The 24,587-nt window shown below is 47.1% G+C and overlaps 2 protein-coding genes across 2 annotated transcripts; both read left to right on the top strand.

The window, feature by feature from the left end:
* Window positions 1-1,537: 1,537 nt before the first annotated feature.
* On the top strand, window positions 1,538-8,196 carry LOC112302354 (HLA class II histocompatibility antigen, DM alpha chain). Its single transcript, XM_045193444.3, has 5 exons — window positions 1,538-1,698; window positions 3,399-3,671; window positions 4,216-4,494; window positions 4,721-4,849; window positions 5,200-8,196. The coding sequence occupies exons 1-5, from the start codon at window positions 1,611-1,613 to the stop codon at window positions 5,202-5,204; spliced, it is 774 nt and encodes a 257-aa protein (XP_045049379.2). The 5' UTR covers window positions 1,538-1,610; the 3' UTR covers window positions 5,205-8,196.
* A 7,357-nt stretch (window positions 8,197-15,553) lies between these two features.
* On the top strand, window positions 15,554-20,535 carry LOC112302240 (HLA class II histocompatibility antigen, DM beta chain). The gene is made up of 6 exons (XM_024557870.3): window positions 15,554-15,805; window positions 16,436-16,717; window positions 17,947-18,231; window positions 19,553-19,669; window positions 19,796-19,831; window positions 20,179-20,535. Exons 1-6 carry the CDS (start codon window positions 15,751-15,753, stop codon window positions 20,193-20,195), a joined length of 792 nt encoding a protein of 263 aa, XP_024413638.2. The 5' UTR covers window positions 15,554-15,750; the 3' UTR covers window positions 20,196-20,535.
* Window positions 20,536-24,587: the final 4,052 nt, after the last annotated feature.

The raw sequence follows: 24,587 nt of genomic DNA on the forward strand, positions 1-24,587 counted from the left end.
GCTGATTGGTTCTTTTGAGAAAGTACCTGGCCCATCCCAAACCCAGCCTAATATAATCCCAGGGGAACGAAGAAGTGCGAGCACTCTCTCTTCCCTCCTCTCTTCTCTCTCGCCTGTGACCCACACGTGGTGCATCACCTGTTCTCCCCGTGGCCATGAAGCCTTAGCCACGTGGCCCTGGCCTCCAGGAGGAAGCACCGAAGCACAGCAGTGCACTACAGCTGGAGACACGCTGACTTAGCTGGGTGCTGGCCGGGACTGTCCTTTGCTATGGAGCAGAAACTGGGCAGCAGCCTTCATCTGGGCCCTACTGAAGACAATATCAGACTTGCTTCTTCCATGTTGAGACAGAGATGGGACATTGGGAAGTCAGGAGGGGAACCCCCTTAATTGCACATCATCCATAAATCATGCCACAGAGCCACATCCTCCCGTGAGGGTCTCAGGAAGTTCTTTGCCTTTGGACGCCAAAAGAGCCCCACTTCCACGGATACCTTGACTCAGGGTCTTAACGTTTGTCACCTGTATCACTGCTGTGTTGCTACAAGAGGGCGGTGTGTGCGCGCAACTTTTTATTTTGGTTTCATGTACTACAGACTTGTGACCAACAGTTTTGCCTCAATTCTTTCTAGGCTCCATTGTTTAAAATATTGGAACAATTCTTTTAAATTTTTGAAATGATTGTTCACTCTTCAGTGTTAGCATTGCCATCACCTGCTCAGTACAAGCCAGAACCTCCTGGTGCCCAAACAGGGCTTCTGTGATCTGGTTCTCGCTCCTCTTGACACTCCCCGCTCCCGCCCCATCCCCCCGGAACAGGGACAGGTGAGCGGTCTGCACAACATTCACATCTGACGTCACGGGGGTCTCACACGGAAGGCGCTCCCAGTGACTTTGCCTTTTACACATTTGCCTATCCCTTGGTCTGGAATGCTTTCCTTTTCTTTACGTTCTTTTAGTCAAATTGTTTTTTCTTCAAGACTCTTAGAAGCCTTCCCGATATACCTCACCTATTCCCTCAACTTCATAAAATAACTACTTCCAAAACACTCCCCGCATTAACTAAATGCATTGTTGTATGTTTATTATAAACACGCATACTAGACTAAGCTTTCGAAGGCAGGAACACGCCTTATTCACCCATGTATTTTCTAGCGCTGCCAGATGCACTCGAGCTGAGGATGGAAGGAGAATATTCTCTGAGAGAGAGGAGGAGGCCTGGGGGCGCCCCAGAGGGTGGGCGGGAAGCAGAGTCTGAAGAGCCTGGGAGTTTGCTGTGGGAAGAGCAGCTTCACTGGCACAGCGCAGGGTTAGGATTCCAGGCTGAGGCTGTAGCCGACACTGAGGGATCGCCACCAGGAGGCAGACATTCCTGTACGCCTACCCAGCCCATTTCTACACCCCACTCTGGCCTGTGAAAGAGCAGTTTCAGGAGGTTGCTGGCCCTGGGCCTCTCTCCCCAGACACTGGTGATGTAAAAGCATTCACTTCTGTGATTGGTTTAGCCAAAATGACAAGGACACTCCTGGAAGTGGGCTGGTAGAACATGATCGGGGGACGGAGTCTGGAGAGCTGGCGGGCCGCTCCTAGCCTACAGTGTGGGTGCGGTGATGGATCATGAGTGGGGCCCCGGAGCTGCACTGCTGCTGCTGCTACACCTTCTGTGGCTGCTGCCCCACTCCTGGACTGCCCCTCAAGGTACGACAGCACCTCCCCTTGGCTTCAGTCCTGTCGGGGCTCGAGCTTAGGGAGCCAACCCAGAGCACTGGAAGAAGAGCCCTGTGCTTAGTAAGTGGTTGGAAGAGCTGCGGGATAATGGAGACTAACGGAATTGGGGAAAAGCTACTGTGGATGGGGGCCTGACTGTATCAGGGGCACTTTACATGTCATTTAAGAGTCTATTGAAGCACAGATTATAATATCCATTTTTCAGATGAAGAAAATGAGACTCAGAATTTAAGTAACTCGTGCAAATTCATGCACTGGGAAGTGGTAGAGCTGGGATTTGAACGAAGCAAGTGTTATTTACACTCAAGAGTCACTCCGTAGCCTGTTATCAACTCACCTTGCAATTTGGGAAAAGTTTTTTGTTTTTTGTTTTTAAGATTTTATTTATTTATTTTAGAGAGAGGGGAAGGGAGGGAGAACGGGAGAGAAACATCAGTGTGTGGTTGCCTGTCAAGTGCCCCCTACTGAGGACCTAGCCTGCAGCCCAGGCATGTGACCTGACTGGGAATCAAACCGGCGACACTTCTGTTCGCAGGCCAGCACTCAGTCCACTGAGCCATGCCAGGCAGGGCAGGGAAAAGTCTTTATCAATCCATAATTTCCTTCTCTGATAAAGATGGAACAGAATGGAAGAATATTCTGGAAGATCCCTCTTACTCTAAATGTCTGTTATTCTAGGTATAAGGTATTGGATAGGTTTCCTGCTAGCTGGAGGGATTCCTGATGGAAGTTTCATAGAATAGGGATTATTTCTGGCAGCTATGAGGTCATCTCCCCCAGGCCTTGCAAGAGCTGTCATTGCAACAGCTGGACAGTTGAGCAAGGAGGGGAAAATGTTTTCAGAGAGGCCTGGTGCCAAGGAAGTGGCTGAAAAGAAACCTGGAGATGTCTTTTTCAGTTTACCATGTGTGTCTGAGTGGAGGAGGGACAGTGTCACCTATAGCTTGGGGAGGCCATGACCGTTCCTTCACCCTCCCTTCTAAGACTGGGGAACCCATCCAGGACCTCCACAAGTGGTTGTGGCGGCCTGTGACTTAGACAGACACCTCTCCTTTGGGGGGATGCAGCGCTGTGCCAGGACGCGTGACTTGGTGAGCAGAATGCAGGCCGGGTTCCAGCCTCCAGCCACCTCCTCAGCCGGGCGCCTCTGTGCAGCGCACGAACACAACCAACGCTGCGACACCGTACACAGCGGGCCGCTCTTCCTTTTCACAGCTTTAGACAGTTGGCCTTTCGTGGGTGAGGTAGTTCGGAGAGATCCCAATAATTTCCTTTTCCTTCTCACTAGGTGGGAGAGCCCAAATAAAAGATGCTACAGGGGGCTATACCCCACCTCTGCCCCGCTGGTTGCAGCAGGCCATCTTTCTTTCTTTTTTTAAAGATTTGATTTATTTATTTTTAGAGAGAGGGGAAGGGAGGGAGACAGAGAAGGAGAGGAACATCAATGTGTGGTTGCCTCTCAAGTGCCCCCTACTGGGGACCTGACCTGCAACCCAGGCATGTACCCTGACTGGGAATTGAACCAGCGACCCTTTGGTTTGCAGGCCAGTGCTCAATCTGCGGAGCCACACCAGCCACAGCCAGGCCTGGCTGTTTTCTAATCTAAAGAGGAGAAGGAGGAGGTCCCCCTACCTGAACCCCACCCTGTCTCCTTTGCACCTCTACTGCAGGGTGGCGAGATAACCTGCAGAACCACACGTTCCAGCACACAATGTACTGTCAGGACTGGAGTCCCAGCGTGGGACTGTCCGAGGCCTACGACGATGACCAGCTTTTCTCCTTCAACTTCTCCCAGAACACCCGAGTGCCTCGCCTGCCTGAATTTGCTGACTGGGCTCAGAAGTTTGGAGATACTTCCACCATTTTCTTTGACAAAGGATTCTGCCAAACCATGATCCAGAAAATAGGCCCAATACTTAAAGGGAAAATCCCAGAGTCTAGAGGTCAGGGGCTTTTCAGGGTAGGGTAGGGGCTGCATTCTTCACCTCATTAATCTATAATCTGAATCGCTTCCCTTCACACCACCCCCACCACCTCTGGTGCCTGTTTTTGTTGTGGGTCAGAGACGGGTGCCCAGACGTACAGGCGTTCAAAGCTATTGTACTTACTACACTTGAAGTCAGCAGGGAGCAGGTGAAGTCTAGAGAATATGAGTGCTTGTGTTGCTATGCTCAGCAAGATGGGAGAGGAGAGTGCCCGAAGTGCCCAAGTTTTAACGGCAAGACAGCTCGGGATTAGATGCCACTGTGCGGTCTGACAGGAAGTGCTGCAGGAAGTCGGGGTGGATGGCCAGAGCGGCCTGCATCTGGCTCTGCCTCCAGGTCCAGCTCCGGTTCTCACCTAGGAGAAGACCCCTCAGAGCCCCAGCACCTCCCTCATCTCTCCCCACAAAGCTTGCCCCCACTGACTCTGTCTCTGCCCACCCCTCCAAACACTGGGGCCCCATCTAAACTGTCCCTTCTTTCCCTCATCCCCCCATCCCCCCAGGGATTCCCGTCGCTGAGGTGTTCACGCTGAAGCCCCTGGAGTTCGGCAAACCCAACACGCTGGTCTGTTTCGTCAGTAATCTCTTCCCACCCACATTGACGGTGACCTGGCAGCATCATTGGGCCCCTGTGGAAGGTGCCGGGCCTACTTTCCTCTCAGCCGTTGATGGACTCAGCTTCCAGGCCTTTTCTTACTTAAACTTCACACCGGCACCCTCTGACCTTTTCTCCTGTGTCGTGACTCACGAGATTGACGGCCACACAGCAATTGCCTATTGGGGTGAGCCTCTCCTCCCTGGAAGCCTGGTTCATTTGGGGATGAAAAGGGATAGACCCACGGGAGGGCCTTCTTTCTTTACTTGGCCTTTGTTTAGTCCATTCTCACTCTGAGCTAACCTCAGCCTTCCATGCCTCAGTTTCTTCCTTGTCATCCCAGATACATCATTCCCCTGGGTGGGGGCTCCCCAACAAGGTATGGAGGCCCACCCGCTCCCTTTTGTCTCCAGTGCCCAACAACGCGCTGCCCTCAGATCTTCTGGAGAATGTGCTGTGCGGTGTGGCCTTAGGCCTGGGTGTGCTGGGCATCGTTGTTGGCTTGGTCCTCATCATCTACTTCCGGAAGCCTTGCTCAGGAGGTACACTGGGGCATCTGGAGGGGCCGGTGGGCTGTGGAAGCCATACAGTGGTGTGTGGGCAGGTGTGCCAGGATTATCTCAGCATGGGGAGGACTGTTGACCCTCAGGCCCTTTGACCCTCAGGGGAGGCTATATTGGGCACCATGGGCATCCACCTTGTTGCGGTCCTGGTTGCACACGCAATTATGGGTGACAGAGAAGTGATATGGGGAGCTGTGGAAAGGGTGCTTGGAGATGATTTGGGCACAAGGAGAGATCAGCCTCTGTAGGGTGAGCTGCAGGAAGGGAGGGGCCCTTGGGGAGGACGGGGATCCCCCTGATGGCTTTCCTCCATTCTTTTCTCTCCTCAGACTGATGCTTCCTTATCGGAGTCTGATGCCAACACCTTGGGCCATCCCAGCAGGGGGTGCTCAGGTTTCTCACACGGTGCCTGGGACCGCTCCTTCTCCGAGCAGAAGGCCTGGGACTCCCCCGGCTGTGTGTGTGAATGTACAGATTGCATCCAGGGAACCCAGAGTGGCCTTTCTATCATGACCACAATCCTTCCCACTTCAAGGCAATAAATCTTTTTTAACTCCTGATGTTTTCTTCTGGATATCTCAACTTGAGCGAGTTCTCATTGCAAATTCAACATGCCTTAACCTGAACACAGCGTGTCTTCCTTAGGGAGGGAAATGGGAACCCCCAACTCCTCAGCTGCGTCTGTCCCCTGGTCTCAGCACCTGACAATGGCTCCCGCTCCCAGAAGTGTGGGAAACTATGTGGGAACTGAAGGCAGAACTGTTTTTGATCATCAGCTCACGAAGTGGAGTTTTTGCTTGTGGCTATTTTTATACTTCACTGCCTTGAGAAGTGCATAACTTCCTTCCACCTTCGCCACCGTCGGGGAAACAGGAGTGCAGGAATGGGAAAAGTGAACCTTCAGATGCTATTCTGACTTTGTCATATCGGTTCCGTGAAACCAGTATAATCAGACTCTGGAAGTGACTTCTGAGCAACCTGGAAGGGCCCGGAATTCACGTGCCCTTTCAAATAGCCAGTTCTTTGGCCTGAGTGGCTCCTCCTGCTGTCCTTGGGGGATAGTGGGGTCAGGGGCACTTGACTCCTGGGCTAAATTACTTTGCATATGCCTGGCTTCTTGCTTTCTTTAGGGCCTGGGAGTTGCTTTGGAGGAGGGGGTGGCATTAATAAGAATGAAGTTAGTTTGGTTTTGGTGAGGGAGTCTCTGTTCTTTGCATTGTACCAGAATCTAATCTAAGGGAAAACACAAATTCTTTCCAGGAGCCGGAACCTCTCTGAACCACTTCATTTCTAAGAGCAGCATGCATACGGGTTAAGAGTGTGGGCTATATGGAACCAGACTGCCGGGAATTCAATTGTGACTGCAAGTTTTAGCTGTGTACCCTTGGGCAAGTTACTTAACCTCTCTGTGCCTGGATGTCCTATTCTGTAGAACGGTGATGATCACAGTAGCGCCCACATTAATAAGATTGTTGTGAAGCTTAACTAAGTTACTCCCTGTCAGATGCTTAGAGCAGTGTTTGGCCCGTAGTGAAGGTGCGCAATAACTTTGCAGAGATTTTTCACAGGGGAACTTAGCATCACTGACTTCTTTCTCTTTTCAGAACCTATTTTGAATCTACCTTCAAGTGTTGTATTTTCTCCCCTTGAGATGTTTTTCTTTTCACGTTACCATTCTACATCTGTCTCTTATTGCTTTCTACATCTTCCTGATTTCTACCTATTTTCCAACTTGTCCAGAAATTCCCGCCAGTCAAGCCTTACAGCTGCTTTTGTTGTGCTGTGTAACCTTAGGCAATTCCCATTCCCTCTCTGGGCATCAGATTCCTCATCTGTAAAATGATGGGCTTAGGTGTTTTCTGATCAAGCATTCTACTAGAATGTCACTTATAGCATGAAAGAAGCATTCAAGACTCTCTCTACTCTGGGTCCCCTTCTTTTTTTTCTTTTCCTTTAAAAAATTATCATCTTAACCATTTTAAACATATATATATATTCTAGAGAGAGAGGGAGGGGAGGGGGAGAAACAGCAACGGGATCAGTTGCCTCAGTTGCCTCCTGTACATGCCCGGACCGGGGATCAAACCTGTGACCTTTCTGTGTACGGGATGATGCTCCAACCAACTGAGCCACACTGGCCAGGGCTGGGTCCCCGTCTAATAAAAAATATTACTCACTCTTCCCAGCTGGAGTCCTCTTCTTCAGCGAATGTGTTTTCTTCCTCTTTCTGACAGTCTCATGTCTGCTTCATTTAAGTGCATTTACCCAGGTTTTCCTCTCACCAGAGCACCTTTCTCGTTCTGTTCTGCCTGTTCGCACACTAACCAGTGCTATCGATCCAACCCAGGTTTGACCTCTTCTCTGAACCTCTGCCTAGTTCTGTAGCCCTAACTGGTTGTTACTGAACTCCTCCAAGACAGTGCTGGAGTCTTGGAAGCACATTCAATTCAGGCCTTACGCTCAAGGATTCCCTGCCTTGTTTCATAGGTTAATTTTTTTCACTCAGCTAGTTTGTAATTTCTATAATTCAGGGATCATAAATAGTTTGTGCTCCCACCAACAGAGCAAAGTAGTTCTTATTTCTGTTGGTGACCACTAACACTGGGGATTATTTGACTCTCAAATGTTGGCAATATGGGGGGTGTAAAGTGGTATCTCATTTTAATTTGCCTTTCTCTCATTACTAGTGAGGCTAGGCATATTTTTATAGGGTTCTCTCTCTGTGAGTTGCCAATTCATGTCTTTGTCTATTTAAAAAGGTGCATTTTTGCAGACTGGTGAAGCCACTGTGGAAAACAATATGGAATTTCCTCAGAAAACTAAAAATGGAACTGCCCTTTGACCCAGCAATTCCGCTGCTGGGATTATACCCTAAGAATCCTGAAACATCAATCCAAAAGAACCTATGCACCCCAATGTTCATAGCAGCACAATTTATAATAGCCAAGTACTGGAAGTGACCTAAGTGCCCATCAGCAAATGAGTGGATCAAAAAACTATGGTACATTTACACAATGGAATTCTATGCAGCAGAGAGAAAGAAGGAGCTTATACCCTTTGCAACAGCATGGATGGAAATGGAGAGCATTATGCTAAGTGAAATAAGCCAGACGGTGAGGGACAAATACCATATGATCTCACCTTTAACTGGAACATAATCAACAGAAGAAAAAAGCAAACAAAATATAACCTGAGACATTTAAGTTAAGAACAATCTAACAATAGCCAGGGGGGAGTAGGGAGGGGACAGTGAGGAGAGGGGATTACAGGAACTAAAGGACACCCAAAGGACTTACAGGATAAAGGACACCTGGACAAAATCAAGGGGGAGGGAGGAAGTGGGGGAGGGGGGTGGGTTCGGCTGGGGTGGGGTGGAGGGATGGGGAGAAAAGGCATACAACTGTAATTGAATAACAATAAATTTTTTTTAAAAGTTGCATTTTCTTGTCTTTCTTGTGAATTGTGGGGATTTCTGATATACTCGATACAGTATCTTATGTCAGTGTAAACACTGCAAGTTCCTCCTTCCGTTTGCTGCTCATCATTTAACTGTATCCCCAGTTTTTCCCTGAGTAGACTTAATTTTGACCTTCAAAACCCTTATGGTTTGTGCTTTTATGATCTTAAGAAATGCTTTCTAACCATAAGACAGTAGAGTTACAATGTTTGCTGGACTATAAAGTGAAAAGGTAATACTCCATTTTCTCAATGAGAATATCTCAACAGTTTTTTGACAAATTTTAATATATGAAATGTTAGGGATACAGAAGTTATAGGGAAATAGTCAAATTACCTTTATTTAAAATTAAAATTTAAAATTACATTTTATAATGTAGTATATTAATGTAGGCATATTGCTGTTTCCACTCTCACATTTCATAAAACAATTCTAATTCTTCTCATGAATGTATTAATCGAGATCATTTTGGAGGAGGGTAACATCTCCTCCAAATAGCTTTGAGAAAGTGGCCTTAATTTGAAAAGAAAAAACCCTAAGGACCTTTCTATAAGGTAACTCCTTCCTTTCTGATGGATATTTTGGGTAAACCCTTGTCCTTATATCTCCGTGGCTGTACATGGCATTCTACTCTGCTGCTATTAGTGTCATTGCTTCCCTCTCACACTGAGACCTTTAGGGACCGAGAAGTTTTCTATGTGGTGTAAGGGTAAAACTTTCTTTTCCTCTACATAGTAAATTGATCTTTTTAATGCCATTTGCCAAGTATTCCATTTGCTCCTGGGGGTCGCACATCAAGTCCCTCACACGCATGGGTTTGTCTACATATTATTCAGTTCCTGTGTCAGTGTCTTATTGTTTTAATCATTAAAGGTTTCAATATGCGCCTCTTTATCAAAATTGCTCGAGATACTCATGGGCTTTATTTCCCTGTATATTTTAGAATCAGTTTATCAAGTTCTGCCAAAATCCTGCAGTGATTTTGGTTGGGACATCATTTTGGTTAGAGATATGGAGGAAATTGGCTTTTTCATTATTTTAGGATGCCCCATGCATGAAAATGATATGTCTGTTATTTCTTGAGGTCTTACTTTATATCATTTAATGAAGTTTTTTTCCTATAAAGTTCTTATATGTTAATTTCTAGATATATTATGGTTTTTATTGCTCTTATAAATTGTTGGCAGTTTTCAACTATTTTTAATTGATTCTGAGGAGTATAGGATTTAAAATCATAGATCCTGAGTTCAATTTATTACTTCATATCTGGGTAAGGGCAATTACTTACTTCTCTCTGCCTCCATTTTCTCACAGTTAAAGTGGAGATAACATTCTTCAAGAGTTTTTGTGGCAAATCATGTAGAATGTCCTCTAGTAGTTCAGGTAATTTGGCTGCAGGATGGAAGGATGATGAACTAGTTACAGCAACTGTAACCCAAAGGTCAGGGTCTGCACTCTCGAGCGTGAATCCCGATAGGGAACAGGAAGTGGGAGGAGGGGCAGAGCAAGGTGGAGAGACTGCAGAATAGGGTAATCCTGGTAGGTGCAGGCGTGTGTAATTTTGAAAAGACATTGAAAGAAGTCACAAAAGTGGCCTCGTACTATTGGTTTTAGATTACACATGATTCATAAGTTGAGCAATTTTTGAGTTTATAAAGTGGAAGCTTCAGTTAAAACCATCTGTCCAGAAGAGGAACCCGAGAATTTGGAGGGAGTGACATTAAGAAGTACCAGGAAGGGATTTATTATTATGGCTATACCTTCAGGAAAAGCATGAGACCGCATTTGTGGCCTCCTTCAGTGTGCAATGCCAGCGACATTACTGTGGTTCACTTTTGTTTTAGCCGGCTCAGGCTCCTGGTAGACTTGGGATAGCCAGGCTATAGACTCAGGCTGTAGCCAGACTTGGGAGAGCTCCATGGCCAGGCTTGTGGAGCTCCATGCCGTCACTGAGAGCCAACTGCCTCCTCTTCGCTGACACAAATCCTGCCCCATATTCAAGGCTCACCTCCAGGCCCCCTCCATGGAGAGGACTCCCTGTCCACCACGTCCACGATGATTTCTCTTTTTTCTTTTAAGTCTACTGGACTTATTGCTTACTCACCTCAACATAAATGCTTCTCTTTACAGGTGTTTATTCTCACTCCCCAACTGACCTCTAAGTGAATGACAAGTGATGGGGCAGAGTCCACACCTCCTAGGTGTGGGTATTCCCTGTAGTGCTTTGCACATGAGCACCTTGGTCAGTACACTTTTGGCACGTGGGAAAGGGAGGACGCACTCTAGGGGTCCTTGCACATTGGCAGTGACACTGGGACAGTGTGTGGAAAGCCGGATGGGGTTCCCTAACCTCTGCAGCCCCGATACTACATAAATAGTTATCAGATCATCAGCAATGGACAGGGCAGCTGAAATATTCTTTTGGGTTGACTAGAGGTGGGGAACAGAGCTATTTCTGTAAAAATAAAAAAAGTAGGGTTAAGGGGAAGTAGAGAAAGAGGGGAAGGAAGAAACTGCTTCGCTGAGCACAGGTCTCTGGGTTTTTCTGTCCTTCCTTATTCTAAAAATCACCCTCAGTCTTCTCATTAACAAAGAAGTGAAATCTACATTTCCCGCTGCTGCTTACAGGTTTCACATCTCCTGTGGCTGCCGGAGCAGAGACCTGGGCACGAGAGGGGACCCCTCTCAGCAGCACTGTGGCTGAGGGCCGTACCGGTGCTGCCCATACCATGGGTGAGAAGTCCTGTGCTAGGCCAGGCTTTGTAAACATTGAAAAGGACCCTAAGACCTAGTTCTTGCAAGACTAGGCTTCCTCCTGCCTACGGGGAGGTGGAGGACATATGGGGGAAGTGTGTGCGTGTGTGTATAGGAAATTCTGCCTGTTTGAAAACTTTGAAAGAGAAAGTGGAAGAGACAGAGGTTCTACGAGCAGAAGGAACCCTGGAGGCGACCACTAGCTGTGAGGTCATCTCAGTCCCAGGAGGTAGCGAGTGTGTGGGCACACTCAAGTGTATGTGTGTGTACCTCTAGACCTTGGGTGTGTATCTTTAGACCTATTTCCAAACCTGTAATTGAGGCCAATTAACAGGTCTGTTAAGATTAAATGAGACAGCTTCTAAAAGCCCTGCCTAGCATAGAATCCATCACAAAGTAGAAGCTCAACAAATTTTGGACTCCCACCCATTTCCTGCCCACTCCAACACACCGGGTGGTTCATTAGGGGAGTTAGAGTCTAGAGCAACCCTATCCCCAGGGTGAGGGTGAGAGTGCTCGTGGCCAGGAAACATGGGCACACCTTCAGTTAAGCTCAGCTGGAATATGAAACAAGTCTTTTGTTTCTGGTATTCATTCATTCCAGTGTTACCTTTGGTCCATGTTGCGGGTTTTTTTTTTTTTCCTTCCATTTTCTTCATAAAGATCAGAAATTTCTTGGGGTCAGGGACTTTGGTGGAGGACAGACGAGTGTAGTGGTGGGGGTTTCCTCCTAATCCTCTTGTTTAACTGGCTACTAAATCAAATCCAAGAGCTTTCAGAAACAAAGGTGAGAAGAGGCAGCCATGAAGTCGGTTGGGGAACAGAGAGAAACCAACTTAGGGTTGTGGATTTGTGATGGAAAAAGCCACTAGTGGTATAGTTCACAATGGGATAGGAGGATGAATTGCTATTCAAAAATCCATCTTTTCCAACCATGGCTGGTGTGGCTCGGTGGACTGAGTGCTGGCCTGCGAACCAAATGGTCACTGGTTCAACTCCCAGTCAGGGCACATGCTTAGGTTGCAGGCCAGGTCCCCAGTACGGGGAACGTGAGAAACAACCACACATTGATATTTCTCTCTCTCTCTCTCTCCCTCCCTTCCCCTCTGTCTAAAAATAAAATAAATAAAATCTTTTAAAAAATCCATTATTTTCCAGGGTAATAGAAAGATATTCCATGTTCATGGATTAGAAGAATTAACATAGTTAAAATGGCCATATTATGCAAAACAACATACAGATTTAATGCAATCCCCATCAAAATCCCAATGTCATTTTTAAAAAAATATTTTATTTATTTATTTTTAGAGAGAGGAGAAGGGAGGGAGAAAGAGAGGAAGAGAAACATCAGTGTGTGTTTGCCTCTCATGTGCCTCCTACTGGGGACCTGGCCCACAACCCAGGCATGTGCCCTGACTGGGAATCAAACCAGTGACTCTTTGGTTCGCAGGCCAGCACTCAATCCACTGAGCCACACCAGCCAGGTTCCCAATGTCATTTTTTAAAGAAATACAATAAAAGATCATCAGATTTGTATGGAACCAGAAAAGACCCCTCATAGCCAAAGCAACCCTGAGAAAAAAGAATGAAGCTGGAGGTATCACACTACCTGACTTCAAACTATACTACAGAGTTATGATAATCAAAACAGCATGGTATTGGCAGAAAAACAGACACACAGACCAATGGAACAGAACTGAGGGCCCCAGAAATAAAACCACAAGTATATGAGCAAATAATTTTGACAAAAGAGCCAAAAACACACAATAGAAAAAACAAAGCCTCTTCAATAAGTGGTGGTGAAAAAATTGGAAAGCCAGATGCAAAAGAATAAAACTAGATTACAGTATGTCCTCATATACAAAAATTAATTCAAAATGGATCAAAGACCTAAATATAAGATCTGAAACAACAAATTACACAGAAGAAAACACAAGTACTAAAATTATGGACCTTGGTTGTAAACAACATTTTATGAATTGGACCCCCCAAATGCAAAGGCAGTAAAGCCAAAAATAAGTGAATGGGACTATATCAAATTAAACAGTTTCTGCACAGCAAAAGAACTGACAACAAAATATTGATTAAAAGGCAACCAACAGAATGGGAGATGATATTTGCAACTAACAGCTCCTACAAGGGGTTAATATCAAAACTATATAAAGAATTCATACATTTCAACACCGAACAAACAATCCAATTAAAAAATGGGCAGAGGACCTGTATGGACATTTCTCCTAAGAAGACATACAGACAGCCAACAGACACATGAAAAGATGCTCAACTTCACCAGCTATTAGGGAAATACAAGTCAAAACTACAATGAGGTGCTAGCTAACACCTCGCACCTGTTAGAAGAGCTATTTTCAAAAAGACAAGTAACAACAAATGTTGGAGAAGTTGTGGAGAATCAGCAACCCTCATTCACTGCTGGTGGGGGATGTAAACCGGTACAGCCACCGTAGAAAACGGTACAGAAGTTTCTCAAAAAATTAAGAACAGAGTTATGATATGACCCAGCAATCCCTCTTCTGGGCATCTACTCGAAAAACTTGAAAACATTTATTTGCAAAGATATATGCCTGCCGCAGCCCCCGTGTTCATTGCAGCCTTGTTTCCAAGGCATGGAAACAAGTAAAGTGTCCTTCAATAGATGATTGGATAAAGAATATGTGGTACACACAAGGGGGGACCCCAAAAAACAGGAACTTATTTATAAAAAATTGTGTATTTACTTTTACATGGTTAAACTTCAGCCACTTTCTAAGTTCACTCTATTTGATGCAATACACCTATTTTTTTCCACTGCTGAAAACAGTTTTTGAATTTGTCGATTTTGATGCCTTTTAGTACTTCTACCATTTTTTGTTTCACCTCTTCCACATTGGCTAAACGTTTCCCTTTGAGGAATTTTTTCAACCAGGGGAAACAAAAAAAGTCATCTGGGGCAAGATTGGGTGAATAGGGAGGGTGGGGCATGGGAGTCATGCTGTATTTGGTCAAAAACTGCTGAACACTCAGTGCAGTGTGGGTGGGTGCACTCGCAAATCGCCCATTGTGAAATGGGCAAACATGTTGAAAGAATCTTCAAAAACATTCACTGAAGCTGATTGCAGCCTCTCACAACAACGCCAGCTGGTACACTGATACGGATGGGTTCCTAGAACACTCACCTAGTGAGGGAAGCCTGCAATGCAAGGGGCTGCTCTCCAGAAGATAATTCCAGTTTATTTTGGGTCCACCCAGAAAAATGGAATACTACTCAGCAATAACAAAAGATAGAAATACTGCCATTTGTGACAACATGGATGGACCTTGAGAATATTATGCTAAGTGAAGTAAGTTAGTCAGAAAACACTGAGAATCATATGATTTCACTTATATGTGGGGTATAAAACTGAAAACAATAAATTAATAAATAAGGAAAACATCGACACAGACAATAGTATGGTGGTTACCAGAGGGAAGGGGGTTGGGGGGCTAGTAAAAGGTAAAGGGGGCCACACACGTGGTGATGGAGGGTGGTTTGACTTTGAGTGGTGGGCGCACAGTGCAATGTACAGGTCGTGTGTCATAGAAGTGTGCACTTGAACCCTATGTGATCCTGCTGGCCAACATCAACCCAATAAATTTGATTTATAAACAAACAAACAAACAATTAAATTTGCCTTTTCCAGGGAAAGAAAAGTAGAGAAGCCTTATCTTATTTTTCTCGTGGCTTCATAGGCAGGGACCTGCCCTGGCTCAGATGGGACCAGTGGGGGAAACACACAAGGGAGTTTCAAGTTTGGGGAAGACAGGTGAGCTCCGGGCACGGGCCCATCAGCCGTATTTATCAAGGGGAACAAGTGGGGTGAAACTGCGGTCTTCCCTGAGGTGGCTCAGGGTGTAGGAGGATGGGGTTTCCTGCTCCAGAAAGCAGAAAGGAGGAAATGAAACCCCACTGGCTGGACGAAAGAAGACTGGGGGCCAGGCAGGGATTTTCAGGCCCATGTCCCTGACCCTAGGTGGACCGGCCTTTTTTATTCTGCTCTCTTGCTTCGAGGCCAGAGAGAACCCTCACTCTCCCATGCCTCCTTTTTCTCAGCAGTCCTGCCCCTACCCCTGCCCCAGAAGGGCCTGCGCCCTCCATCTGCTGGGTGACAGGGCAGACCAAGGGTAATGGCATATCTTCCCAAGTAACCCCCCTTTAAGGAACAAAGGAGGTTATCTAGTCCATCTTGGGGAGGTCATTGAAAGGAAACGGGATGGGCTACATGCGTCCTGGGAATACTGGGAGTATTCTCTCCACTGACCCAGGGAAATCCACCTACAGACTGGTGGTTCCACGAGAAGAGTTAAGAAGGAGACCAGGGGTTGTTTACAGCCTAGGGCAGGATGAGATTTACCTAGTAACTGATGACACTAGTCTGAGGCACTCACTGATTTGTCTCTACGTTTAATAGGCAATTTGACAACCCTGTAAGATCAGGAACAAGTTAATGTTTAGGGGCTGCGTGGCTCCAAACCACTTGTTTAGTGGGGATCAAGGGGCCCAGGCAATACCATATTCCACTCAGGGTCTGGAGATCATTCATCTGGTTGGTGTTCCTGGGGCAGGCGAGAATTCGAGGCCCCTGGAAGAGGTGGTCCAGGGGACCACGTTCCCTGCGTCTCCTCAGAGCAGAACATGAGCACACTCCTGCAGCTGCTGCTGGGCCTCAGCCTGGGCTGCACCGGAGCAGGTAAGCACATTCCTTCCGGGGACCTGCCTTCCCCTGCCCCTTTTTCTGGGTAAGGGAATTAGTTCAGTTTTGTTACTGGATGTGGATGCCCCAGACTAGTTTGTCTCCCTATTATACACTCTGACAGCACTTGCATTGCACCTTTGCAGCAATTTTAATAGTAATTAAGCCGCGTGGTTATCTGTATAATGCAGATCTCCTGCCGGAATGTGGGCAAGGACCACATCTGTCTTGTTTGTTGCTCCTCACACAGTGCCCAGCACACAGAGATGCTTTATAAATATACATGGATTGAATATTTAATAACACTTCCAGCACAGAACAAGGCTGACTCTTTCCCTCGACCCCTCTTCTCATTCAACAATGTGGCTTATTGAAGCTCTTGTCCTGGGTAAATCATCATTTTTACACAAGCAAACCGTCTCGGGCTGCTCCTTAGTCTCACATAAGCAGGAAACAGGTTCTAAAAACACCTCTGCTACTACTATCGAGTTCCTTAATCAGGGCTCCTGGGGACTCCAGTTCATGAGCTTGGTCAGTAGACACTGCCTGGGGCGGGAAATGCGTGCCCTGCTCCCTGGGTGTCACTGAGCCTGGTTTCTGACCTGCCCTCTTCTCCGGCTCCTGCAGGTGGCTTTGTGGCCCACGTGGAAAGCACCTGTGTGCTGGACGATGACGGGACTCCACAGGATTTCACGTACTGTATCTCTTTCAACAAAGACTTGCTGGCCTGCTGGGATCCCATGGAGAAAGCAATAGTCCCTTGTGAATTTGGGATGCTGTATAAATTGGCCGCTTACGTCTCCGGTTACCTCAACCAACAGGAAAACCTGATCCAGCGCTTATCTGAGGGGCTCCAGGACTGTGCCACACACACACAGCCCTTTTGGGGATCACTGACCCAAAGGACACGTAAGGAGGGAGGGGTGCCAAGGGGCTATGAAGCAGCACAGTTAAGAGAGGGGAGGCCGGGGAGGGTCCCTCAGCAGGCAAGGGGTTTGAGATTTGGGCAGAAAAGAAGCAGAAAATGTGTGGACCTGGAGGTCGAAAGAGGGAGGGTTGGCACTGAAGGGGGCACAGGTGGTTGGGGGGGGTGGGTAGGGAATAAAGGAGGAGAGGTGATGTTTGAGCCTGCAAGGAGCTCTTGAGGGGAGAGTCCACATGCTTTCCTCCTAGGCAGGCATTTCGGGAGGCAGCCCCCAGTCCGCCCCAGGGGTGTGTCAGAACAGCCAGAATGGCTTTCCCTAATTTTTCATGCCTTTCTGTCCCAAGACCTGATGTTGTAGGTCTTGGATAGGCCCAGGCACGGGAGTATTTTTAAAGCTTCTGGCCACGTTCGCTCTCTCACCCTTACTCCCCTGCACTGAGAATGAGCCGAGACTGGTGAAAGGAAATTTGATCTCCGCAGGATGGAGTATGGTGTCCTGAGTGTGGTTTCTGACCTGCCTTTCTCAGAAGTGCCTGGGGAAGGTACTTGTGAAAAATGCAGCCCCTGAGAGCCCTGCAGACCCTTGGAATGCAAGTGTCTGGGGTTGCGGGCTGGGGAATCTGCGCCTCAACACAATTTAAAAAATTTTGTCTGAAAAGCACCAAGAGAAAGACAAGCAGATGGGTCTCCTAGGAGAATAAACTAGGAAAAAAATGTGTACATTAACAATCTCATTAATTTGAACTACACTTACCCAAATTTAAGAGAGTCCTGAGTTAGGCTTGTTTCCTTAAACTATCTGAGGAAAAAAGCGCTTTACAGAGCGAATTAATTTGTTAAATGAGGTTTGAGGACAAAAGTCTTTTTCTGCCTTTATGTAAACCCCAACTTACCACCCTGGACAACTGTTAGCTTGTGTGCTTGAGGTAAGTACAGTCACGTCTGAAACAGCTTGCAGTTCAGACCCGGCTTACACCTGCTGTGATCAAATGTAATTTTGGAGACGAAAAAAGGGAGAGTCAGTGAAGGCATGGGGGAAAAAAGAGCGAAGCAGGAGTAAATTCTGATTCCTTATTTTTAAAGAGACATGCGGTGGCCTGGGGCGGGGATGACGCCAGTGGTTTGGCAAAATCCGTGAAGAATTAAAGAAGGAAAGAAGCCAGGGCGGAGAAAAGGCTATCCCTTCTCCATGACCATGTTCTCTTCTCTGCAGGGCCTCCATCTGTGCAAGTGGCCAAAACCACTCCTTTTAACACGAGGGAGTCCGTGGTGCTGGCCTGCTACGTGTGGGGCTTCTACCCAGCCGATGTGACCATCACGTGGAGGAAGAACGGGCAGCTTGTCCCTCCTCATGGCAGTGCCCATAAGGTTGCCCAGCCCAATGGAGACTGGACGTACCAGACCCTCTCCCATTTAGCCACAACTCCCTCTTTTGGGGACACCTACATCTGTGTGGTGGAGCACATTGGGGCTCCTGAGCCCATCCTTCAGTACTGGAGTAAGTGCATGGCAGGAGGGAAGTAGGGTTAAAGCAGAAAGCTTGCAAGTGGGCGGTCGAAAATGAACACGAATATTTCGCCAGAGGGAGTGAGATGTGGAGAGGTCCGTGGTGTATGGTAGAGAGGGAGATGCTGAGAATGAGAATGGGGCCTGGAGAAACTTATGGAGGGATTATGAGTGAAGATGGGCCGATGGGATACAAGAAAGGAAAGTTAGTTACTGTTGTTGTTGCTATGGTGATGGTGCTGATGTCACGTGCTTCTCTGAGGGTGGGAAGGGCGCAGGACTGTCTTGAAAAGGGGATGTAGATTTCAGAACCAAAAAGTGTGACGCAATATTCTAGCACGCTTCGATTTCAACTATTCTGTCGTCAGGTCAGGAACGGGAATGGGAGAAATAAAGAAGGTTGCAGAAGAAAGCGCACTGTCTCCCGGCATGGGGCCTGTACGGCATTTGGGCTGCTCAGTCAGGGAGGGAAAGCCACGGCTGGTATTTGGATGTGCATATTTGGGGACTAAGGAACAAGGAACCAATCACGATTGCTCAAACCCCAGGATCGGAAGTAGTTAAGGGAACTGAGAGAAGTTACACACAAATTTGGGAATTCTTGGGAAAGAAAGGAGGAAGAAATGAGGAAGAGGAAGGGTGTCCACAAAGGGCCAGGGAACAGGATCCCAGACTGGCTGCTGAGACCACACCTCCCCTCTGTGGGGAGAGAGTGTCTTGTTGGGCAGCGTGACAAGGGGAGAGTGGAACCAGCAGGCTCTCTGGTTGTGGGATGTTCATTTCAGCAAGGGCAAGGAATCGAGGTGGGGCAGGATTTAGGGTAGGATCAGCTCTGGGACTGTCAAGTGGCGTGGAGACACGTTCTGGAAGAACACAAGGGAACTCTGGATGTGGACAGGAGGAGGCACATAACTTACAGAATAGAACCATTGGAGGTTAGGAGAGGTGGCAATACATTTCAATAGGAAGAACTCAGAGCACGTAATGGAACAAACATTGTCGCCATAGGGTAAATAGAGAGGAAACGAGGAACACTTTATTCTCTGGGGTGAAGGAAGAAAGTAGGGTGCCTTGAGAGGACCCACCGTATTAGAGAGGAACTGGAAGCTAAGGTGCTGGCTCTAGGGATCCCCCAGGGCTGTGCTAGGAATAGAGATTCACAGGGGGAAGTTTTGAGGAGTGAGTTGGTGCGAGCTAGACCCTGGGGGTTGCCATAAAGCACCTTTGAATCCGCTAAGTGGAGGTTGAAATAAATAAAGTTGCTCTGGGAGTGAGCAACAGGAATTGATGCTAATAAGGTTCTGTTTCTGTAGCACCTGGACTGTCCCCGGCACAGACAGTGAAGGTTTCTGTGTCCGTAGCGACTCTAGGCCTGGGCCTCATCATCCTCTCTCTCGGTTTGCTCAGCTGGCGGAGAGCTGGCTCCTCTGGTGAGTAACCTTCCTGATCTCACTCTCCGTGATTGGCTCTCCCACTGCTATCTCATTTGCTGTGAATAGTGCCAGATATTTGAATCCACAAAGACTGTCCTCTCATCAAATGTTTTCCTCTCCTAGGCTACACTGTCCTCCCTGGCTCCAATTTTCCAGAAGGTAACATCTGTGTTGGTCTGTTTGCCTACTGGTCCTTTGGAAAGGGTGAAGTTTGGGGGGTCAGTGTTGGGTTCAGCTAAGGTGCTTAAAATAGGGGTGAGCTTCTGATCAGGCCAGGATCAGGCCACCAGCATGATGTAAGCCAGCGTTGTTGGAATTAGGAGCGAGAAAGAGGAGAGCCCGCCCTCCTCTTCTACCCAGTGGAGTGTCTACAGGGAGGAGGCTGAAGGTAGCTCTGGAAGTTTCAGTGTCACTGTATTAAGGGCTCTGGCACGATGGTTAAAGAGATAAACGATAGGGTCAAGTTGGTCGGAAGCCTTATTATCTCCTTTTTATTTCCTCTGCAGGTCGGCCCATTTCTTAGAGGCAGGATTCTACAACTTCCACTCCAAGTGAGAAGGAGACTCAAACCTTAGCGATGCTGCTGTGCCCTCTAACGTCCTCAAACCCTCCAATTTTTCTTGGATCTCATGGTTTCTCCACTCAGTTCTTTGTTTCCTGGTCTCCTCCCCATGTAAACCTTAGCAACTTGGGGAAACTCACTTCTGGGAATATTCTGTAATCAAGTAATTGTCCAAGGCTGTATTTCTGGAGCGAGTATAGTCTGGGGAGGAGGGCTAAAGGCCTTCCTGGGAGCCCCACTGGGACACAGAGGGCACTGAGTCAGCGGTGATATTTCTGAGGAATAAACTCTGGTGGAAGTATTGCTTTCCCCTGCCCTTTCCTGCGGCACTGGGGAGGGACTCTGGGCGGAGTTGGGGACTGGGGTTGATTCTCTCCTACTTGAGTGGAGGAGTCCCCCTCCCATTTCTCCATCTAGAAAGACAGAATTTGGGGCAATTTTAAAATTTATAATTCACAAGAAGAAATTGAACTGTGGTGGGATGGAATCACAGAGTAAGGTAGAGGAAGGGATTACGGTTTATTTCACTTACATCGTAAAAGGTTTTATGAGGATTCAATGAGCTCATACTTGACTATGACTAAGAACACTGAGTGGCACAAAGCAAGCCCCAAATCACGACTCAACTTTCTGGGCCAGGCATTGCACCGGGCGCTTTACGTGCATTACTTCGTTAGATCTTCGCCATAACGCTGACACAGACCTTCAGAGAGCCAGGATTCAAGGGGCAGAGCTTCACTTCAGATCTGAGTTCTGGTGGTTATTTCTTCAACATCCTAAGTGGGGAGGAGAACATAGCTTGAGTGCTGGTCATGACCTAGCACGGGGTCAAGAGCTTTATGTTTGTACAATATCTCGCCACGGCCCCACAAAGAAAAAATTGTCTCCCTCCACATCACACACGAAGAAAGTGAGTTTCAGAGAGGTTAAATAACTTGCCTAAGGTATAAGAACAAATTCTTTACAGGGCGGTTGTCTACCTGAACTGGAAGTAGGTGGACTGTTTTATTTTGAGGTCCCTCGTGCGGGTGAGCACACCACTCCTCAGAGCCAGCCTCCACTCCCTCCCGACTCAAACCCAAAGGGCGGCCACTGTGCGGTACCGGATTTCAAATTGCAGAAGCCAGGTACTGTTTGTGTCCAGCGAAGGGCGACTCCCCCTGGACTCAGAAAGCTGGGCTGTGCCACCGTTTTTGGAATTAGAGTTGGATACTGGACTTGAGGCAAACCCCCACCCCGCAAGAAATGAAGATAAGTACTCGATGAAGGTAGCCTAACAGAGGAATGTGGAGGGAGAAGCAGGAGTTCCGGAAGCGTGTTTCAGTGGGGGTATCTATGCAGGACACACGTGACCAGAATCTGATGAGCTGTGAGGTTCAGGCGACTGCGTGGAATCTTCCTGTGTGTGCTGATGCCCATGGTTGTGCGTGGGTGGGAGGGCTGGTCACAGGCACTAGGCCCCTTCATCCTTGGACAGTTTCTATGCTGATGGGGGCCTCTATAAAAGTGGGAGTGGCACTGTTCATACAGACCTGACATCCAAAGTGGGTGCTCAGTGTTTGTCCAACCCATGAACCGATCTCCTCCACACCCATGGTTTCCCCAGAAGGGTCCTTGTGACCAGGCCATCATCTCTTCTTGAGAAGTCAATGGGAGGGAAAGCGCTCATGAGTTCAAAATGGCTATTCTCTGAGCGAGGCCATGAAAGTAGGAAGAGAAAGTGCTAATGGGAAAGCGTAGGCTCAGAAATTAATCTCTGCAACTTTTATAGTTTTATGTTTCATTTTAAGTGTTTATATAGTGTTTAATTAAATAGCTTGGGTGTCATGTAAATAATCGTCCACCTCTACTTGGCTGTGTTTTCTTTAATAACTTCCTGTTTGAAGTCTTGTCATGTTTTGTTTTCGTTTTTCCATTCACTGTGCTTGTTTCTATTTGTTTCACAAAGCAAATTCCATTTGAAATTCTAGCCCAGTCTGGGGGTAGGGCTTTGGGTCTTGTCTGCGCCCAGATGGTTCTGAAGAAGCTACACATCTGAAGGTCTGGGTCTGATCACGCTGGTGGGAAGCAAAGTGACAAGATCCCCAGAGGAAAGTGAAGGGTCAGCTAATTGGATAGATTCCAGTTCTCCTCTGGAGACTCCCATGCAGTCTTTTCCCTGCCCTAACCTTGTATGTTCCCATCTAGATGGGGAGCAGAAAGTGCTATGTATGTCTCCTGGGATCCGGGATGCCAGAGTACAATAGGGAGGGAAGGGAAGATGCATATGTCATTACACAGGGGAGTGACTGGTGCCTGGAGGGGTGGTAGAGGAGGGGTTTCAGGGGCCAGCCCCAGGGCTGCATGAGGACAGTAGAATGTGGAACATAATGAAATGCCAAAAGGGGTGTGAGCGCGCGTGCGACCGTGTGTGTGTGTGTGTGTGTGTGTGTGTGTGTGTGAGAGAGAGAGAGAGAGAGAGAGAGAGAGAGAGAGAGAGAGAGAGAGAGAGAGAAAGAGAAAAAAAGAGAGACAGAGAGAGAGAGAAAGTTGGGTTTGGGGTTATCTAATCCAAGGGGCATAACAAATGATTCCTTCCCTTCAATGTCTTGTTTGTTTTAAAAGCTGAAATTGGCCCTGGCTGGTGTGGCTCAGTGGACTGAGCACGAGCCTTTGAACCAAAGGGTTGCTGGTTCAATTCCCAGTCAGGGCACATGCCTTGGTTGTGGGCCAGGTCTCCAGTGGGGGGTTCACAAGAGGCAACCACACACTGATGTTTCTCTCCTTCTCTTCCCCACTCTCTAAAAATAAATAATTAAATCTTAAAAAAAAAAAAGCTGAACTCAGAGCTGGAATTGACTTTGAAGGTATGTAGGCCCACTCTCCAACCACAAAAGAGCTGGCTCTGTGTCCAGGAGAGCATGCACACTGCAGGGAGAATCTTCAACCATCAGTGCAGATAACACTACTTTAGAGAGCTGTTGACTTCAAGTTTGAGGTTTTTCTTTTGACCATTAAAGACAATGGGAATAAAGACCAAATACACAGCAATGGGTGTTGGGTATCCTCAGCGTTGTTTCCTGAGGGAGAGCATGCTCCTGTGTTCCAGGTTCTCTCTGTTTCCTGACTCATGCCCACATTCATGTGAATGGAACAGACAAGCACTGGTATTTAATCTCAATGTTTATTTAGGAAAATTATATTTAGTTCATCTTCTCAAGTTTGCAAAGTGAAATTGGGGAAATTGAATGACAGAGGACGGTGGAGTCTAACCCCATCCCCACTTTGGTTTTGCACAGAGGGCCTGATGTTCCCAAGACCTCACACCACCTTGGTGCTTCCTGCTACCCCTTGGCCAGACCAGTCCCCAGGAACGGCACAGAATGGAGAGACCCCAAACCCACAGAGATTATTCCCAGACAGGGACTGGCTCTCCCAACCTTTCCTCTCCCACATTTTTTGGGGGGTATCTTTTTATTTTTTTAAAATTTATTTTTAAAGTATTTTTATTGATTATGCTATTACAGTTTTCTCAATTTTCCCCCCTTTTCCCCCTCTGCCCTGCACCCCCAACCCTCCAGCATTCCCCACCTTAATTCATGTCCATGGGTTGTACATATAAGTTCTTTGAGTTCTGTGTTTTCTATACCATTTTTTATCTCTCCCTGTCCATTTTATGCCTACTAATTACGCTTCTTCTTCCCTGTACCTTCCCCCCATTCCTTCCTTCCCCTCCCCACTGAAATTCCTCCATGTGATGTCCATTTCTCTGATTCTGTTCCTGTTCTAGCTGTTTGCTTAGTTTTTGTTTTCAGTGTTTTTCTTTTCCTTTAGGTTCCTTTGTTGATAGTTTTGAGTTTGTTGTCATTTTACTACAGTTTGTTATTCACATTTTTGATCTTCTTTTTCTTAGATGAGTCCCTTTAACATTTCATATAATAAGGGCTTGGTGATGATGAACTCCTTGAATTTGACCTTATCTGGGAAGCACTTTATCTGCCCTTCCATTCTAAATGAAAGCTTTGCTGGGTAGAGTCATCTTGGATGTAGGTCCTTGCCTTTTATGACTCCAAATGCTTCTTTCCAGCCCCTTTTTGACCACAAGGTTTCTTTTGAGAAATCCGCTGACAGCCTTAAAGGCCCTCCTTGTAGGCAACTGTCTCCTTTTCTCTTGCTGCTTTTAAGATGCTCTCCTTATCTTTAATCTTGGGTAACTTAATGAAGATGTGCCTTGGTGTGTTCCTCTTTGGGTCCAACTTCTTTGGGACTCTCTGGGATTCCTGGACTTTCTGGAAGTCTATTTCTTTTGCCAGATTGGGGAAGTTTTCCTTCATTGTTTGTTCAAATAAGTTTTCAATTTCTTGCTCTTGTTCT

This window comes from Desmodus rotundus, unplaced genomic scaffold, assembly GCF_022682495.2.
Source record: "Desmodus rotundus isolate HL8 unplaced genomic scaffold, HLdesRot8A.1 manual_scaffold_404, whole genome shotgun sequence".
Lineage (NCBI taxonomy): Eukaryota > Metazoa > Chordata > Mammalia > Chiroptera > Phyllostomidae > Desmodus > Desmodus rotundus.

Bases quoted from the DNA above. Each gene is read 5' to 3' on its own strand.
- LOC112302354 (XM_045193444.3), top strand. From the start codon at position 1,611: ATGGATCATGAGTGGGGCCCCGGAGCTGCACTGCTGCTGCTGCTACAC. The intron at 3,672-4,215 runs GTCAGGGGCTTT...CCATCCCCCCAG, and splicing joins GAAAATCCCAGAGTCTAGAG to GGATTCCCGTCGCTGAGGTG. The intron at 4,495-4,720 runs GTGAGCCTCTCC...TTTTGTCTCCAG, and splicing joins CACAGCAATTGCCTATTGGG to TGCCCAACAACGCGCTGCCC.
- LOC112302240 (XM_024557870.3), top strand. From the start codon at position 15,751: ATGAGCACACTCCTGCAGCTGCTGCTGGGCCTCAGCCTGGGCTGCACC. The intron at 15,806-16,435 runs GTAAGCACATTC...CGGCTCCTGCAG, and splicing joins CCTGGGCTGCACCGGAGCAG to GTGGCTTTGTGGCCCACGTG. The intron at 18,232-19,552 runs GTAAGTGCATGG...CTGTTTCTGTAG, and splicing joins GCCCATCCTTCAGTACTGGA to CACCTGGACTGTCCCCGGCA.